Source organism: Panulirus ornatus, chromosome 40 (genome assembly GCF_036320965.1).
Source record: "Panulirus ornatus isolate Po-2019 chromosome 40, ASM3632096v1, whole genome shotgun sequence".
Taxonomy (NCBI): Eukaryota; Metazoa; Arthropoda; class Malacostraca; order Decapoda; family Palinuridae; genus Panulirus; species Panulirus ornatus.
Window position 1 is genome coordinate 11,496,190 of NC_092263.1, and position 18,041 is coordinate 11,514,230.

The following is an 18,041-nucleotide window of genomic DNA, read 5'->3' on the forward strand; positions in this document are numbered from 1 at the left end:
TTTTAACAATATTATAAACAATACTGAAATCACATCCCGTAGAATAATTTTAAATATAAAAATTATTAAATCTATTAAATCCATTATGTATAAAATTTATATATGTACATCCTTAAAAGCTATAGTTATGTATGCTTATGTATACACTGTCTATAATTCATAAAACAATTTTCAACAAACAGTTTATAAAAACCTTGTCCTGTCATAAAATCACTTAAAATTTTACAAGCATCAATATCTGGGCAAAATCAGTTATACTGAAAAGATTTTCTCTTTGTCCACATTGGTTTAACATCAACGAATTTGTCTGCGAAACTGTCAGCCCACTTCACAAAGTTTTCCCCATAGTGTCCACAAATTTGAAGCATTGCCGTGCAGTCTGCCTCTGCTTTGTGAACTTCGTATGATCTATCAAATAGTCTTTCATAGATGTCAATCTGCTTGTAAGATTTTGTAACATCCCTTTTCCTTTTGCCATTCCCTCCATATGACAAAGTTCGACGGACCTTGGTAGTATCTGTAAAGGTCTGAGGATTAAAATCTGGTGTTCCTGGGGTAAGAGCATTCGTAGACTGTGAAGAGAATAGGTGTTTTCGAGGCTTATGTGGAGTAGCTGGGATGTTGTTCATGTTTGTTGGAATATCTTTCACAGGAGTCAAGAGAGGAATTGCTGAGACTTCCAATATGCGCTGGTTGTCTCCCATAGCCTGGGATGAGGGGCCACTTATACAAGTACTATGAAAAGCTTGATTTACCTTCTTTTCCAAAGGTTCCTCGCAGCGAGCTTTCTTGGTGGCTTCTTCTTCCATTAATTCTACATCCAGATCTTCAAAAGAGAATGATACAGCAAGTTCAGTTATTTCTTCTATTTCATGTACTTCCTTCCGATGTACAGCATCAATATCTTTGAATGCTTTCAGAGTGTCTACACACTGTAAACCATGAAACATTTCCGTACATCCCACATTATTCAATTCTGCCTTAAGCAATGGAAAGTCATACCTTCCACCATTATGAGCCACAAGTGATACAGGCTCAGGAAAGTCTAAAAAAAGCCTTATAGCATCAGCACTACTTCGACTGAAACCAGGCAGACGATGAAGCAGGTCATTGTTTAGACCAGTTATTTCTTCAAGTTTCGGAGTGATAAGCTTTCTAGGATAATAAAGTCTGACATACTTATGTACCACACGTGGCAAATGTGGAAGAGAAGCTTTTTGTTTATCTTCGGCAGAATCAGGATGTGTTGCACTATTTTCAATACCATTAGAACTCTTAACTTCTTTATCATTGGAACTTTTCATACTAAGTAGGTCTTCTCTGGACACAGCAATCATTGCAATTTCAAGAATTCTGGGATCATCTCCTGACAACCCAGTAGCCTCAAGATCCAGAAAAACAAATGTTTGTATTTCGTTTTTCTCTCTTGCTTTTGAAGATTTCTCCATTCTTAAGCTCTCAAGCTGGAAAAAAAGGAATGTCTATATTAATGTGATAAATTCATTGAAGATTTGTACACTGTAAGTATATAGAAAAGTACAGTTGCAATGAAAATTAATAAAATTTTTTTTAATCCAAGCACATATTTGATACAGTGTTATAACCAACAGAGAAATAGTTTTGTCATGGTATTCCCTGTCGGTTATGATATATGGCATGTACCATACACGAAGTTTGCTCTGCCACAACATGGCCAAGAGCTACGTATTTATGGTACATGCCAAATTCTCTCCATTTGAGGAAACTTCCAGAGTTGTTCCTCGTAACAGTACCAAAATACTAATTATTTTGTAGTTTTTGGTCTTTTTTGAAAAGTAGAGAGCATGAAGTCTCAGTTTTTTCTTTACCTATAATACTGTTACATAATTGTTATGAAAAAGTGATGTGAATATATAGTTCTTTGAGATGCAGTGATGATTTTATCACTTCGTATGGAACGGTGTTTAACAAGCTCATATGATAATATGAGCCATGTTCAAGGTTGTCACTTAATACAGTAGTTACTATCTATCTATACCTCTGACACCTACTCCCACCTAAAACTCCCTCACAGGGGTGGCCATGGCAATAGAGTCTCCAAAACTAATGAGCTCCAGTGCCGCTTCTTTGCCTTTAATGCCTTACCTTTAACAGGCCACTGGGAGAATGCAACTCTGGCACTGTTTGCAGAGGTTTCTACCTTTTGTCCTACTGACTATGTCTACCTAATACTCCAGCCTAAATGTTTGTACCTACTATTTCTATCTATTGCTCCAACCATATTGGTAAAAGGCAAGGCTAGCACATACTGCTCACTCCATGAAAATCGACAGTTACAAAGAATGAGCTGTGTGAGTTAAGTGTTATCAACCGTTACGTGTGACAAGGAGAGAGTGTACGTTTGTGGATGAAACGCCAGTAGTCATGTGTGGGTGAGGCAGAAAGAAAAGCCAGCTACCAGGGTCAGAGGAGTGCAACTTAACCACTGAAGTGCTGGCTAACTACACAGTTGTCACTAACCCTCTCAACACTCAGGCAGGTACTACAGGTAATATACCTCCCTGGTCGTTGGCTACCTACCCACTACTACCAAGTTAACAATTTCTTCGAAATTCAGGGTAATGTGTGACGTGAAAGGTGCCTTTACTTCTACGATAAAAAACTGTGGTAAGGGAGGGACAGGCTGGCTTAAAGACAGGTCCAAGCCAGGCTGAGGCCTAGTGAACTGGGTCAAATTTCAGTTTAGATGCACTATGAAACAAATTTGAGTATTATAATAGCACCTCATTTTGTTATGCAGCAATAGGCATGTACTTTTTAGTAAGGACTACGAGTGGTGGAGTATCATATGTATTTTTTTTACCCTATGACAAATAAATCTAGAGCAAGGTATGAACATTGTGGAACATGTGCGATTACAATATATACAGTAAGTAGCTTTGTGCGGTGGCATTATCCTAACCAATGAGATAGGAGGTGGTGCTAATGTGGAAAGTAAAGAAGCTTGAAATTGGGAAAAGTTATTGAATTTTAGCACCTCAAGGGGATACTCTTGTTTTACTGGCGTAGCCAAGTCTCACCTCACCTTCTTGTGGTGATCTCATTAAATATCCCCTTTGGGGCGGAACTAAAAGGGGAGATGCTGCCGAGTTACATTAGGACAATACTTTTAAATTTGGACAAATACCTGACGTGTGCCGCCACATTTAGTTTTTGACAATTTTGGAGCCTTGCTGCCCCTGGAAACACTGTGCTGGAAATGCCCTCTATCAGTGACCTGTCAAGGGAGAGGCACAAGAGGCTAAGTAACGGCACAGGTCTACCAGTTACACCTTGGGTTATATGATGCAAGCAGTTGAGGGTGATGGTTTTCTGAATGTGAATGGGATGACTGGTAAGAGATATTAAGGTGAGAGAAAGTGGAAAGGTTGTAACTTGGATATGGTAGGGATTGGAGAAACCCATATCCTTGGACAAGGTGAATAAGAGTGGAAATGGAAATGATGAATGCAAGTTATGGGAGGGCAAAGGAGGAGGTGTAGTGCGAAGGGGAATGAGTGAAAGTCATCCGGGGAGAAAAGGAAAAAAGGATTCGAGTGACTATGTGGCAATGGATGAAAGATAGAGAAAGGCTGTTCTTGTATTCTCTAAACATAATACACCCACACAGAACAAAATCACTCCCTGTTCAGCACTAATAACGACAGACAGCTAATCTAGACTAAGTACCAAGCCAGTATAACTAGAACCTCACACTTTTAATTCAAATACACGAACAGAGATGCCTTTGGCATCCTTGCACGACCCGCCTCCTCTCCTCTCTCTCTCGTGTCCTAACACCTCAATTGGATCACTGCAGACCTTGCCCTCGGGCATCTTCAGCCACGGGGTAGTTCCCTGACCTGGTTCCAATCCGGAGACGACCTGTAAGGCGAAAGAAACCTTAAGGGAAGGAGACAAACCACGCCGAGTATCCCTCTCTCTCTTGTGTTATTGTTTACAGACGCCTCATGGTGGCTGGAGGCTCGCACACTAGCACCTCATCTTTATTTTACACCCATTACCCCAGACTCTCCACCTCTCCTGCATGACCCAAAAAGTCACAATTATTTTATTGGTGTCTTTTCTTTGGCCAAAATTAGTCATAAATGAGAAGAAAAGGAATATATATTTTTTTTCGGTCGTGTCACGTGAAATGAGTCTCCCAGGTATTTCCCGTCTGGCACAACAGATCAGCACATGTCTTTTATTTAATGTTATTATTATCAAGTTTGAAGTGATATATATAGATACCGAGTCACTCAGTTAAGCTTCACTATTCATTGGGCCTCTGACCCGTCAGCTGAATAGCCGAAAATACTGGAAAACCTGGATTTTCCCTCGGTAACCACACTTCATGGCGTCGTAAAATATACCCGGTGTGTGACCACGTAAGTAAAAGGGTCGTTAATGATCACCTTCTCTCATGTCAAAGCATAAATCAACACTCACTAGCTCCAGAAATCCATATAAGTCTTTTGTGGTTCATCTTAGGGAGGGGAAGGCTAGGGTTGTAAGATGTCGGCAATGGACTCCTTCACTAATCTCCAAAATATTCTCATTTTTTTTTCCCTATGTCTCTCGTCATATATCTCACTGTATTTCTCCTTAATTCTGTATTATGTTTATATATATGTTTATATATTAGTAAACCCCCACACCCCTTTTTTTTAAGCAGTTTACCATCCATATATTTTATTTTCAAACTTTCTAACTTTTTTTTTTAACTAATTTAGAATTTTTGTGATCATGATAATCCATAAGACTTGAATACGTAAACCATTCACTATTAACTACTGATACTGAAATAGAAAGGTATAATGATGAAATCATCTTTCGGTCTAGTTGATTTAAAAATAAACAATAGATAATGTGTTGGACTTTTTTTTTTAACTTTTTTATATATATATATGTTAATGAGGTTTGTGCATACTTAAAAATATTCAATTTATTGCAGTGATCCCCCTGCATACACATGAAGATGGCCCAACAAAGCAAGCAGCCACAAGGTCGGGAAGCACTACTTAAGTCGTACAACAAAAGACTTAAGGATGATGTCAAGTCCATTCTCGATAACTTTATGGGTCAGTTTAAGTAGTTATTGAAGTATGTGTCTCCTGCGGTTGTGCTGTAATATTATGTAGAAATTTAGATGATTTCCGGGATGATGAAGTGTGGGAGAATGAGTGAATTTTTCTAAGCTTTCAGTTTTTATCGAGGATCTTTCATTGATTACGTTAATGGGTAGATATGTAGTTTAACCCATTAACAGTGATTACTGTGGGGTTCTCAGAGTGACAATAGCTGTCCATTATTGTGGTATCCTTTCATCATCGCTCCAAAAATTTTAATTACTCCCTCCCTGGTAATCCCATGGGGTTCCAAAGGCATTTGTCTTGCTACAAAACCCAGGCAGCCAAAGTTCACCACCCCTTACATTATTTTTGAGACACGATGCTGCTCTAGGCCCATAGTGGTGGGAACTACCACATTCCACAACAGTTTCAGTTGCTACCTAGCTTCATCATTAAGCCTTTCAATGCTCCACTCGATTAAGTTTCACAGAATACTAGCAGCTTTTCCATAACACTGGCTACTCCCTTACCGTACCCATGCACGTAAATACCTTGAGACCACTTATAAAGGAAGAGATGTTTTCTTAATGATTATCCATCAAGTTAAGAATTGTGAAATTGGCAGTTATGTAATATGGTGCCTGTAGACGTGTGTTTGTGACAGTGTCAGTTCTTACATTAGTAAGTGCTGTTGAATGGATCCCATTGGAAATTATAGCTGCTTTGCAAATGGTATTTTGTTTTTTTTATTGGTGATATGAAGAGATTGATAATATAGATACCATATGAAAAGAAATGTACAAGTTTGTCAGAGCTTGCAGCTTCCTCGAAGGCTCAGTCATGTGTTCCTGATGCTACCTCACCAAGATGGGAAATGGTGACCATGTACAAAAGATAATTATTAGAAAATGTAATTTTTGTATACATATGTGTGTACTTGGTATATATGTAACCATAGTCACCTGTTATTTTTCATTATTCATGAAGAATTATGTAAAGAAAATTGGAACAAGCAGTGATATTCTACTAAAAATTTTTTTTTTCATTTTCAGAGATTGTGAAATTAGGCCTAGTTGAAGAAAGTCAGATTAGCAGGATGACCCAAGTAGAGGAGATAAATTTCCAGATGCAAGTGCGATCTGCTAATATGGTATGTGAAAATATTGCTTAATTAGTTATCGGTACATTCTGAGGATTGTAAACCCTCGATTGATCTAACTTTTAATAGAATATATAGCTCAGAAAACTGGGTCTTCCCTCTCAGGTTTTTGTGACCATAGATATGCTTAATTGTACTATATAAGAATAAATGTTCAAGTGATTAGAAATGTATTGAATGTTTATGGGGACTATATTGGTTAAAGTTAACATTCCATCAAGCAGCCTCCTTCTATGCTTACTAACACGTGAAATACTTGTAAAAGCCAATAGTTCAACCATTGCCTGGTATTTTTCAAATGCACTGTCCTTGCTTTGGGTAGATGGAATTATGAAAATTTACCTATGCTTCTGACAGATTCTCCTCCTTGCATGGAAAAAACCTCAAGAACTTTGTAAATTCTTTCCCGGGTAATGCTTCATTTGACTCATTTAATGTTTTCCCTCCATGTAGTTGAGGTATGTGATTTGTGTTATGATGTTGATTTGATAGTGTCAAATGGAAAGAATTTTCTTAAAGCTCTATCTCAAGTTCAGGTGTTTTAAGAAAATTGCATTGGACCATGCACACTGTCTCCTCACCCCATTTTGACAAGGTGGCTTACAGCAGCCAAGGTCTTTTCCAAATGTCTAAACCACTTCTGCATACCCTCATCATTTCTCTCAGTTTTACTCTTCATACAACCACACCTCTCTCATACCATGTTATTTCTTACTCAAATACCCCGGATCACACTGTTTATTGTCCTCAAGCATTTAATTTCCGATACATCCACCCTCTTCCATATATTGTACTTTCAGGGCCCATGCCTTACATTCATTCACCTCATTTGGGACTATTATACCATCACACATACCTGTCTTTACCTCCTCAGATAATGTCCTTTCGTTCCACACACTCATTGGTGCTCCTAGGACCATAGTTGCCTTATGTATCCCATGGCTAACATCAGCTCCCATGGTTCCATCGACTGCCATTTACACTCCCAGGTATCTGAAACACAACTTCCTCCGGGTTCTCTCCATTTGAATTCACACTTCAGCCAACTTTCTTTGATATTTCCTCTTAATTGATCATTTTTTTTATTATCATTTCTTTAAACTTTCGTTTTGTGGCTTCCCTTAAATCCTCTCATCTTTTATCCTTAAAGAGTCAGAGCACTTTACCAGAAGGTGCCCTTTAACTGTGATCATGTAAATATCTCATTTTCAGTTTTCTTAGTCCACATCAATTTCCAGGTAAGAGCAGCTGAATCATTGATGAAGTTGGTTGCTGATGTCAAGCAGTACCTCATTCTAAATGACTTCCCATCTGTCAATGAGGCCATTACGCAAAACTCTCTGATTTTCAAGACAAAAAGTCAAGAGGCAGACCAGAAGCTGATGGCTCTACGTGATGACATGGCATCAGACCTTTATGAACTAGAAGAGGAATTTTATTCTTCCATTTACAAAGAAAAGTGAAGTTATGACGCAATAGAAATTTGTAATTTTATCTTTTTTGTCTTTAGATATATTGTGCACGTGACTTACTTTTCCCTGCGTTTTTTTAATAAAATTCATATATGATTTTGTATTCCTCATTTCTTCATGACCATTATGGTAATAATCCCTGGATATAGTGTTTCCTTTCTGAACCTGACTTCTAGTTGAGTATGTCTCAATTTTTCAATCTTTTTCAGCCATTGTTTTGGAGTACGAAGCATATGGCAAAAATATAATGGCTACCTGTAGATAGTAATGGTAGGCAGCCACCAACCAGGGAGGTATATTACTGGTACTACCCACCTGGGTATTAGGAGGGTTAGTTATGGCTGTGTAGTGAGCTGGCACTTCAGTGGTTGTCAAGCTGCATTCCTCTGACCCAGGTAGGTATCTTTTCTTTATGCCTTACCCACATGTAGACTGTTGGCTTTCTGTCCGCAAATACTAAAATATATAGGTCCCAAGTTGCCCCAGACACTCAAACTGAACCAAAAGGAATGTTCCAGTTAGGTTTTAGTTATAATAAGTATAAAAGTGACCAAAAGTTTTGTAAATTGTTCATTCGTTTCATGCGTATGCATGTTATTCTTTTGTATTGACCTTTTGTTATTTTAGAATTACTTGTTTTATTGTGTTAGCTAATTTTTACATTCGTAATCACTAAAAAGTTATGAATAAGTATCATGTTGTAGCACTTTACAAATTTCATTCATTCAACTAGTCTTTTGTTTAGTGGGATAGAATCAGGAACTAACAACAACCTCCTTTGTGCATATCCACTCCCTAACTGTCATGTATTGTGTACTAAATCAACAGCATACCATCTACAGTTAGCCCTCACAGGCATCTCTGGTTTATCCAGACCACTTCATTTACCCTAGTTCAGCCCACTGACATCTTGTTAGCTCTCACCACATCAGTCTGATTCATTTTAACTAGTGGACACACACATCTTGCCTTCCTGAATGTTCCGGTCATTATGCTGCAAACATGCCTTTACTACATCATCTTAATGCACTTAAGTTCTGAGAACTCCCACGAGAGGGTGGCCATAGTAAGTCTCCACTTAGCCCTGCTCTTACATACACCATTCCACACATTCTTCCCCCATATCTCTCCCTCCAGTCCTCTTCTGTTCTATTTCCCTATGAAACGGTTGATCCTTCTCTTACACCAACCCCTTTTAATCATACTATATGCCTTTCTTGTAAACTCCCCGTCTTACAGTCTCCCCACATCCCAAAACACCTCAAATTAGTGGTATGTTTCACCAGCTCCACGATTCATTCCCTTTGCATTCCTTGCCTTACCAAATCGCTCTTACACCCCACTTATTTTCGTCTGGTCATAGCACATGCTCCTGTCAGATAACTCATTGTTATATTTCAGCTTTAGAACAAAAACTTTTATGGGTTTAAAAATTAACACAGTTTTTGGTATTTTTCTCAAGAAAACAGATTTGCTTGAAAAGCCAATCATAAGTTCTTTTCTTCATGTTCAGAGTGAATATGGGTTAGGAATATTGTGTGGAGACCATTAAATCTTGTGATTAAAGATATAGTTGATTACACTCTTAAAAGATTTCAAGATTATTCCCTTCGTTTATCGGGGATCTTGTCAGCCAGGGAAGCATAATGAAATATGAGGTAGGAGTCACTGGAAACAACGCTCTAGAGTTGCTCGCTGCCAGTGGCCTGTGAAGCGTAAGGCGCTAAAAGTCTTTAAGAAGCTGCACTTACGTTCACCAGTTATGGAGAAGTTCTGCCATGGCCATGCTGCACTTACGTTCACCAGTTATGGAGAAGTTCTGCCATGGCCATCCTCTTGAGGGAGTTGCTGAAGGGAATGGGGATCAGACGTATAGTTAGATAGACAGAGGAATAAAATTGGAAATGCAGGGTGAACAAATAAGAAATGCTGTGGAATAGAAGGAAGTCATATGATAGGTTGTTTGATAGGATTGTATTGGTGGAAGTTCAGCAGAGGAGGAGGTAAGAAAAATGTTTACATGGATGATAGAAGAAAGCAAAGAAAGAGTAGATGAAGATTGTGGAAGAAAGTCGAGAGAAAAGTTTAAGAAAAATAAGAAATTGTACTGGAAGGTTGAATCAAAAGGGGGAAGTGAAAGTGAAAGGAAGATGGAGGTGTATTTTGAAGAGCTGGTGGATGTGGAAGAAGGTGAGGCAGCAGTTGTTACATGGATGGGAGGAAGAGGATACAAGTGCAGGGGCCTATAGCAAGAACGGAGGTTAAAAGGGCAATGAGGTTGAAGGTAAGCAAGGCATCTGAAGTTCACAGAATTACAGCTAAAATGTTGGTGTATGGAGGAGAGTGTGTAATGGAATGGATGCATTTGATATATAATTTAGCATGGAAGCAGAAGGTTATGCCTGAGGATTGGCTGAAAGCTATTATTATTCCTTTATTCAAATATATGTTACATTCTTATCAGCCCTGTCTACCTTGCGTCCATTCCCTGTGTATTTAAAGACATTTTATTTAATATATGTATTACAACAATTGTGCCTTTTGATGCACATTATCCACACATTCTTTCCCCATTGTCATTCAAATCTGGAAACTTATGTGTGTGTATCTTTCCCTTTATCATTTATATCCACCCATAAGTTTCTCCCCAGGAATTATATTCTCCACTGCTTTATCAAATTCTCTTCAGAAGATAGCTTTAATCTTTTCTCTGTATGGTGTATATGCAATCATCAGTCATTCTCAACTCATCACACTTGAATTCCGCAACTAATAATCTTGAGCTGATAGACGAAGATGTTAAACATATTTTCAAGCCACTGATACTTCCTTATCACACCACTGATCTTTCTTACACAGTCATTGTATCATCTTGCGAACCTGATCCCACTACATTCCTCTTAATGATCCCACTACCCCTCAACCAACTCTCACACACACCTACTTGATTGTCCCTTTCTAATGGTATCCACACCCTCTTCATCTCACATTACTCATATATTCCTCATATTCCAGTTGGATTAGTCACGTTCCACTTAACCATGTGACCCTGCATCTCGTTGAAAGCACTTGCACACACATTGGAATTCTTCAAGATATTGTATACTGTTTGTGGAACTTGGTCCTTAGCTCCGACACTGCAGGTAAGATAAAGGGCAGGGATGCCAGACTCCGAGTTAGACTTGTTTCCGTAGGTGTATAATGTTCTTTCCATTAAAAAAAAATCTGACAACCTTTGTGACATCACAGTCTTAATGTATTTATCATGTTTATTTCAGACCCTCTGTTTTGCTTCTCTGATTGAACTGAGAAAGTTTTATTGATGCTTTTCCTTTTTCTGTCATTATTACAATAGTCACTGTGAAAGGAATGAATATTACATGATCTATCAAAATTGAGTAATACACAATTGATTTCTCTCCTCAGCTTTAGAGATAGAATAACTTATATGTTTAAAAATTAAAAGAAGATAGGCTTCATGCAACAATAAAGAAAATTAAATATTGAAATAATTTTCATTGTATATATATAAAGAATCCAAGATGTGCACAAACATTTTACCAAATCTGGTAAGAGGTAGTCATTTTAGGAAATTTCCAGCAAGACATAACCAGTACCAAAGTAATGTTACATAAAATGAAAGACTTAAAACTCTGATACAGTTCTTTAAGTGTTTTGCTATTTATAATTTATAAACTTTTGTATTTATAAGTTATATTTACATTTATATTTTTAATACAAAAATGTGTTAAGGTCTGGGTTTCAAATCCTACTTATAAACACAACAAGGAAATTCAGCAGCTGGTGAGAGAGAAACTTGGGTTATCTTTATGAAACCCTTCCATCTCATCACGCACCACACCATCTTCACACATCCATATTACATAATATTTCACAATTCTTTGGCCCTTGCAATGAAAAAAAAAAAGTATCACTATGCATCTTATTTGCAAACCCTTACATTAGCTGTTTTATATAGTTTCCTTTATTAATATTTGGCTAATGAATCTTCTGTGCCATGGACCTCTCAGAGAACTTCATTGTATTTACCTTGGGTACTCCAAAACTGACTGCCACCATGGACAGCATCAAAATACAAAATTTAAATTTCTGTCCAATACAGATGAAATCTGTTGAAGAACGTTAGGGGACATGTCTAAATCACCTGTGATTAATTCAATTGGAATTCCATCTTACCCAGAAAACAAATACACTAAAACAAAAAGCTCCATTGGATAATTAATGACCCTTTCTGGTTACTTTTAATTTACAATTCATAGAAAATTTATGAGACTATATCAATAGGTACAACTACAAACTGTACAAAAATTTACATAAAAAACAAATACAAACCTAATACCCTGAAAGTCAATTTATATAAAATGAATCCAATGTCTCAAGTAAGATCTCAAAAACCCATTTGTACAGATAACTTCAATCTCTCAGTGTCAGTAAACATAAACCAAATCAAAATTAGACAGTTATTACAAAGTTGACCATGATAACTGAAAATTTTAAATAAAGTATTTATTAGAAATCCTTTACTAATCATTATATACCTTCTTGACATGTAGATACTGGAAACAAATACTGTATTTACGTCTCAAACTTATCATTCATAAAAAAAATACTCCTTAATACCCACCATATTTGGGGTATTGTGTAATAATCAAAATATTTCAGTTTCATTATCATTACACCACGGAAAACCTGGATGTTATTACTGACAACAGCAAAGTTCCATTATGTTGGCTCACGTATATAATCTGTAACTTATCATAGGAACAATATATATACTTCTCACCCCAGGAGACCCTTCTAATCCTTAAGAGGCTCCTGTATTTTGGAAACAGGTTTTCCTTTATGGATCTTCGGTTGAATTTGACAGCATGTTCGCAGTATCTTTTTGTATGAGCTTTTCATCCTTTTGATCATCTTTCTGTTTTACTGGATACTGGAAGACAATTTCTCTAAAAGCTTCCATTTTATGTGTTCAATATAAAGCTGTCGACTGGATTACACTACACACTAAGAATTAGTCAACAATATTTCAGCTTCCTTTAGTCATCAGTAAATGACGAGGAATTCAAGCAAAGAGGGAAAAGGATCCACAAAGTGATGATAGCCATTACTCGCTCTTTGTGACTAGCTGGAGAACACTGGTTTCCATCACCGTCAAACATCTATTAAGACCTTCCTTCAAGGTAAAATGTCACCTCTTCAGATCCCATCAGCATTCCTCACAGTGCTTGGAGTGCTGACATACAGTGAAAGGTTACCTTGTGCATTGACCTGCCCATTGATTCAGGGGTCCAGTATACGAATATAGACTCGAACTTGCAATTTCCTTTGTTACATACTGTTAAAATCTTGATGTTGAATACTGTTTCTTCCCAACTATATGGCAAGTTGTGCTTGACTTTTATGTGTATTTTTGGTCTCCCATGTAATGCTCTTGTTCATGCTCACTGAAGTGGGATTGTTGGGATGTAGTGTGCAGCCGTCACTAACCCTCCCGATACCAAGGGGGTAGTACTGGTAATATACCTCCCTGGTTGTTGGCTGCACAGCATCTGTTACCCTCAAAGTCTTTGTTTTATATATAAAACAGTACTAATACAGGCAGCCACTGACCAGGAAGGTATATTACCAGTACTACCCACCTGGGTATTGGAGGGCTTGTGACAGCTGCACAGAGAGCCAGCACTGCAGTGGTCGTCAAGATGCACTCCTCTGACACAGGTAGCTCTCTTTCCTTTCTGCCTCACTCACTCATGGACTGCTGCCATTCTGTCAACAAACCCAATCTCTCCTTGTCACACATAACACTTGACAATGCTGAACTCGCACAATTCTTTCTTTGTAACTCTAGATTTTTCCAGCAGCGAGTGCTATGTGCTAGTCCTGCCTTTTAGCAAAATGGCTGAAGGAATAGTAGAAAGTAGTAGTAGTAAACATTAAACGGGATTAGTTTGAAGTAGCAAGTGGTAAAAGTAATAGGTTGGAACATTAAGTAAATACAATAGGTTGTAGTAGTTTGTAGGAACGTTAGGTAGGAGCCTCTGAAAACAGTGTGCTAGAGTTGCCCTCTGCCAGTAGCCTGTTAAGGGTGAGGCACGAAAGGCTATAAAGCAACACTGAAGTTCACCAGTTAAGGAGACTCTTTGGCTGTGGCCATCCCCTTAAGGGAGTTCCTAAAGGGCATCAGAGATATAGATAAATAAATGTACAGAATATCTGTAACACTTATAAGTGTAAGAAATGACACTGTCAAGAACCCATCTCCTTAGACACCATGTTAAATTACCCCCTTTAATGGATTTTTTGCTTAAAAGTAATTTTTCTAGACCACATCTCATCTATTATAAGAGGTACCTCAATTCAACATTAAGATTTTAACCACGTAACAATTGTAGGAGATTCGAAGTTCTAGAGGTATCATATATACAGAAACTGGAGACCCCCAGATCAACAGGCAGGTTTATACATGGGGTATCATTTCACTGCATAACAGCCCCCTTAGCACAAGAAGGAATGCAGACAGAACTCTGAAGGTGATGCTTTCCCTCAGATGTAGGTCTTAACAGACAACACCATCCAGAACAACCACCAGTGTTCCCCAGCTACTCGCATCAAGCATCTAATAGCAACCATTACTTTGTGGATTCTTTTCCTTTGTGGCTGAATTCCTCACCACTTGATAATGGCTAAAGGAAGCCAAAACATGATGGCTTACTTTGAGTACAGTGTTATCTTGTGTGCACTTATGTACTGAACAAATAAAATGGAAACTTTTGAGGAAGTTGTCTTCCAATATCCAGTACAACAAAGAAAGATAATCAAAAGAACAGAAAGCTTACACACAAAGATAATTAACTTTGAACATTCTTTCACACTTGACCAAAAATGCATATATATATATATATATATATATATATATATATATATATATATATATATATATATATATATATATTGCGCTACCTTGCTCATGTGGGAAATGTATGAAAAACATATACACGTATGTATATATATACATATATATATATTCAACAATCACCATTGGAAAGATATGAAATCAAATATTCAGCACTGGTTATCAAGGGCAGCATCTTTATCTTCTTTCACTATAACCATCATTAGTATCAACTGAAATATACAATTACTTATAAATTCGTAGTCTGAAATAAAATCAACATAAGTATACCAGTCATGAAATAAAACACCTATAAACTATTATATACATGGATTATAACAACCAGCCAACCCCCAAGTCTAAATAAAAAGCTTACCATGTCTCCCACGTCAGTAACACATTCCTTCACCCAAAACAAATATAACACTGACAAAGCACACGCTGATGTAACCTTCCAGCTCGGTCCAAAACTTTCAACCCATTAGATCTAAACCACACTTCTCAGACAAACATGAGTCATACTATCGCACATACATTCTGGTCATCACCCATCACTACAAAACTAAAAATGCCATTGCAACGTATCCCAAGACCCTTTATTCCCATGATGCAGCTACCATAAAGAAGAAAGACACCAAGCACTTCCTACTCAACTGCCCTGCACTCTTTGCACACACAGACAGCCAGACACACACACACACACACACACACACACACACACACATCACGACATTTCATGACCTGTGGCCTAGATTACAGGGGACGTGGCCAACTTCCTAAATGCTGCAGTGGCCTCATAAAGATAAGAGAGACTCCCGAGGCAAGAAGTAAGTACAGGGAAATGTCTTTAGTATGGCATTGTCAAGACTAAGCAGTTGCTGACCTAGCAATTTTTCTGAAGTGGAGATACGGTACATTTCTAAGGATTCTGATGATTTAGCAGAATGTGAAGTCTGAAAATGCAAGCTAATTCTATTGGCAGAATGTAGTCATCTAATTCACAGCACTATTAATATGCAGGGGCTCATTGTTTAACATATTGGATTAATTCCTTAAAAGTGCTCCTCAAAGTAAAATCATTTTAAGAGAAGCCAACATGACAAAAAGACTTCATTTCATATAATGCAGATATGTTCCTGAGGAGTATTTCTGAATACTTTTCCCTCATATTTGCTGTTCTCTGTGTTACTCATATACATTAAGGATTACCACCATATGGCAAAATAAAAGTGCTCTACTGATATTGATCGGACATCATCCACTATCTTGTTTTATCACATTACTGTCAATCACTATCACACTGCACATCATATTAACACATCCACAATTATTGCACTAGATGCCAGGGTGCTTTTTACCTGTTTTAACAGGGCTATAGTACAGTTATACAGAAAATAATCTTCAATACTCTGCTCTAATGAAATGAGCATGGGAGTTCTGAACTGCAATGTCTGTTTAATCACCTGGATACATGGATGCGACGTGAACGCTTCAACCTGTGCACTCTGCATTATACTTAAAAAGTTGATCATTATATTGAATGTTTAAAATAGCAAGGACCTGTTTATTGCTCTTTTAACTTTATGATTTGACAGGCATGTGGTGAATGTTCAAGATGCAGTACTATGTTTGTCTTGAAAATATAGTAACAGTAATTTACAACGAGAAATCTGGCACCAGTGGCACCAGTGGATATAGTAAATAAAAATAGTGTTTCTGTATCAGCATAATTCCAACACTTTTCAAATTATTTTTGTAACAATAAATTTAATGCATTTATTGCTGAATAAAATGAGTTAGGGAAGAGTATAAAAGTATCCTAATTGATTTTATTAAAACATATCTGGAGGGAAGCATAAGGAACATCAACCTATTGCAAATGCCACCAAACTATACAATGAGCAACATAATGAAACTATGTTCACAACTTCAGAAGCAGTGGAGATATATCGAACAACACTATTCATATATGAGGCATTTGAAGAATGTGGCATTTATGCTAATATAAAAAGAACTAAGAGCCACCAAGAAAGACATGCCAACATCAGACAGTGTAGCATTTACTGCAAACGTAATAATATGCTGTCATTGGAAGTTTATTTCTCCCACGGAAAGGCAAGGACAATATTACTTGCTTCTTAGTCATTCTATGATTCTCATTTGACATTTTTTAATTTCATAAGAGAAACTGCCCCTTTGCTCAAATCATCTTTCACTGTAGCCTTCCTCCTCCTTCCCAGTTACCCTCTCTTCCTTGTTCCCTCCACACCATCTTTCAAAATGGCCATAAATAGAGCTTGTTTTTCCCATGCTATTATATATTGGCCACTATATAAATAAGCATTCACATATTGATCAGCATATTGAGATATATTCCAATTTTGATAAATTCTTTCACTTTATATAACAGGTTTTGTGGGTTTTTTGTTACATGCTATTTAGACTTGATGAAAGTCATTTTTTGGAAAGATAATTTATACATACATTTATAAATTCTTCAGCTAACATTAATCTGTCTTGAAATAAAGAAGCTGTTCCAGATAAACCATGCTGTATATTCTGATTATGCCTAAGCTTCCCACCTGCTAGTAGTAATTATACAATACTGATATATATGTATATATGTGTGTATATATCTTGGTGTGACTGGACTCAGCCTGCACAACGTTACACTGCGAGTGAAGACCCACCTATGGCAAGGCTGTATCATTGGGAATACAGTCTTGCCGAAGAATTTCTCACGCCAAAAGAGTCTACAATTCCTTGCTAAAGTAGTGCAGCCTTGCGCTGGAGGGGCCTTAAGAAAGGTCTTGGGGTAATTATAAATAAATAAATAAATAATATATATATTTATCAATGTGCCAGGACCAATCTCTATGAGAGTCCAGGTGTTATCCACGACCTTTCCAGAGGCTCCTTCCCAGGGCTGTGCTCCTCCAGTAGAAAGGAAATGTAGACTCCCTTGGAGTGAGAAGCTATTTGATAAGACTCTTCTCCCAATGATGCAGCCACTCCTAAGGTGAATTTTCATTTGCAGTATAACTAAAAGCAAGCAGTCTGGTATCATATACTTTCCATGTATTTCCTACATGTCCTAGAAGGCAACTTACAGGGGTGGGAGTGGGTGGCTGGAAATCATCCCATCCTGAATTACTTTCCAAAAGAAGGAACAGATCAAGGAACCAAGAGAGGAATTTTCCTTCCAAGTCATTTGTTCTTGATGCTGCCTCACTCATGTGGAAAATGACGAGCATGTATCAATGGGAGTACACTCACCAAATAACTTCTCACACCAAAGAGGTCTACATTTCTCTGCTACTTGAAGTATTGCACCTAAAACTGCAGGAATCTGTAGAAAGATCCTTGGTAAAATCAGGACTCTTTCATAGAAATTACTCTTG

The 18,041-nt window shown here is 37.5% G+C and overlaps 2 protein-coding genes across 6 annotated transcripts; one reads left to right on the top strand and one right to left on the bottom strand.

Moving 5' to 3' along the window:
• Nucleotides 1–102: 102 nt before the first annotated feature.
• LOC139761390 (uncharacterized) lies at nt 103–3,984 on the bottom strand. Of its 5 annotated transcripts, none has more exons than XM_071685528.1 (2): nt 3,882–3,984; nt 103–1,463 (listed from the first exon to the last, which is right to left on the bottom strand). In XM_071685528.1, exon 2 carries the CDS (start codon nt 1,446–1,448, stop codon nt 249–251), a length of 1,200 nt encoding a protein of 399 aa, XP_071541629.1. In that variant the 5' UTR covers nt 1,449–1,463; nt 3,882–3,984; the 3' UTR covers nt 103–248. The 5 variants fall into 5 exon arrangements, with proteins under 5 accessions (XP_071541629.1, XP_071541631.1, XP_071541628.1 ...); XM_071685530.1 differs by having other exon boundaries at nt 3,942–3,967; XM_071685527.1 differs by having other exon boundaries at nt 3,841–3,939.
• Nucleotides 3,985–4,167: 183 nt separating this feature from the next.
• MED22 (Mediator complex subunit 22) lies at nt 4,168–10,403 on the top strand. The gene is made up of 4 exons (XM_071685532.1): nt 4,168–4,409; nt 4,976–5,102; nt 6,146–6,243; nt 7,491–10,403. Exons 2-4 carry the CDS (start codon nt 4,994–4,996, stop codon nt 7,713–7,715), a joined length of 432 nt encoding a protein of 143 aa, XP_071541633.1. The 5' UTR covers nt 4,168–4,409; nt 4,976–4,993; the 3' UTR covers nt 7,716–10,403.
• Nucleotides 10,404–18,041: the final 7,638 nt, after the last annotated feature.

Coding starts and splice junctions, on each gene's coding strand:
- MED22 (XM_071685532.1), top strand. CDS start 4,994: ATGAAGATGGCCCAACAAAGCAAGCAGCCACAAGGTCGGGAAGCACTA. Junction 5,103..6,145: donor CATTCTCGATAACTTTATGG/GTCAGTTTAAGT, acceptor TTTCATTTTCAG/AGATTGTGAAATTAGGCCTA. Junction 6,244..7,490: donor AAGTGCGATCTGCTAATATG/GTATGTGAAAAT, acceptor ATCAATTTCCAG/GTAAGAGCAGCTGAATCATT.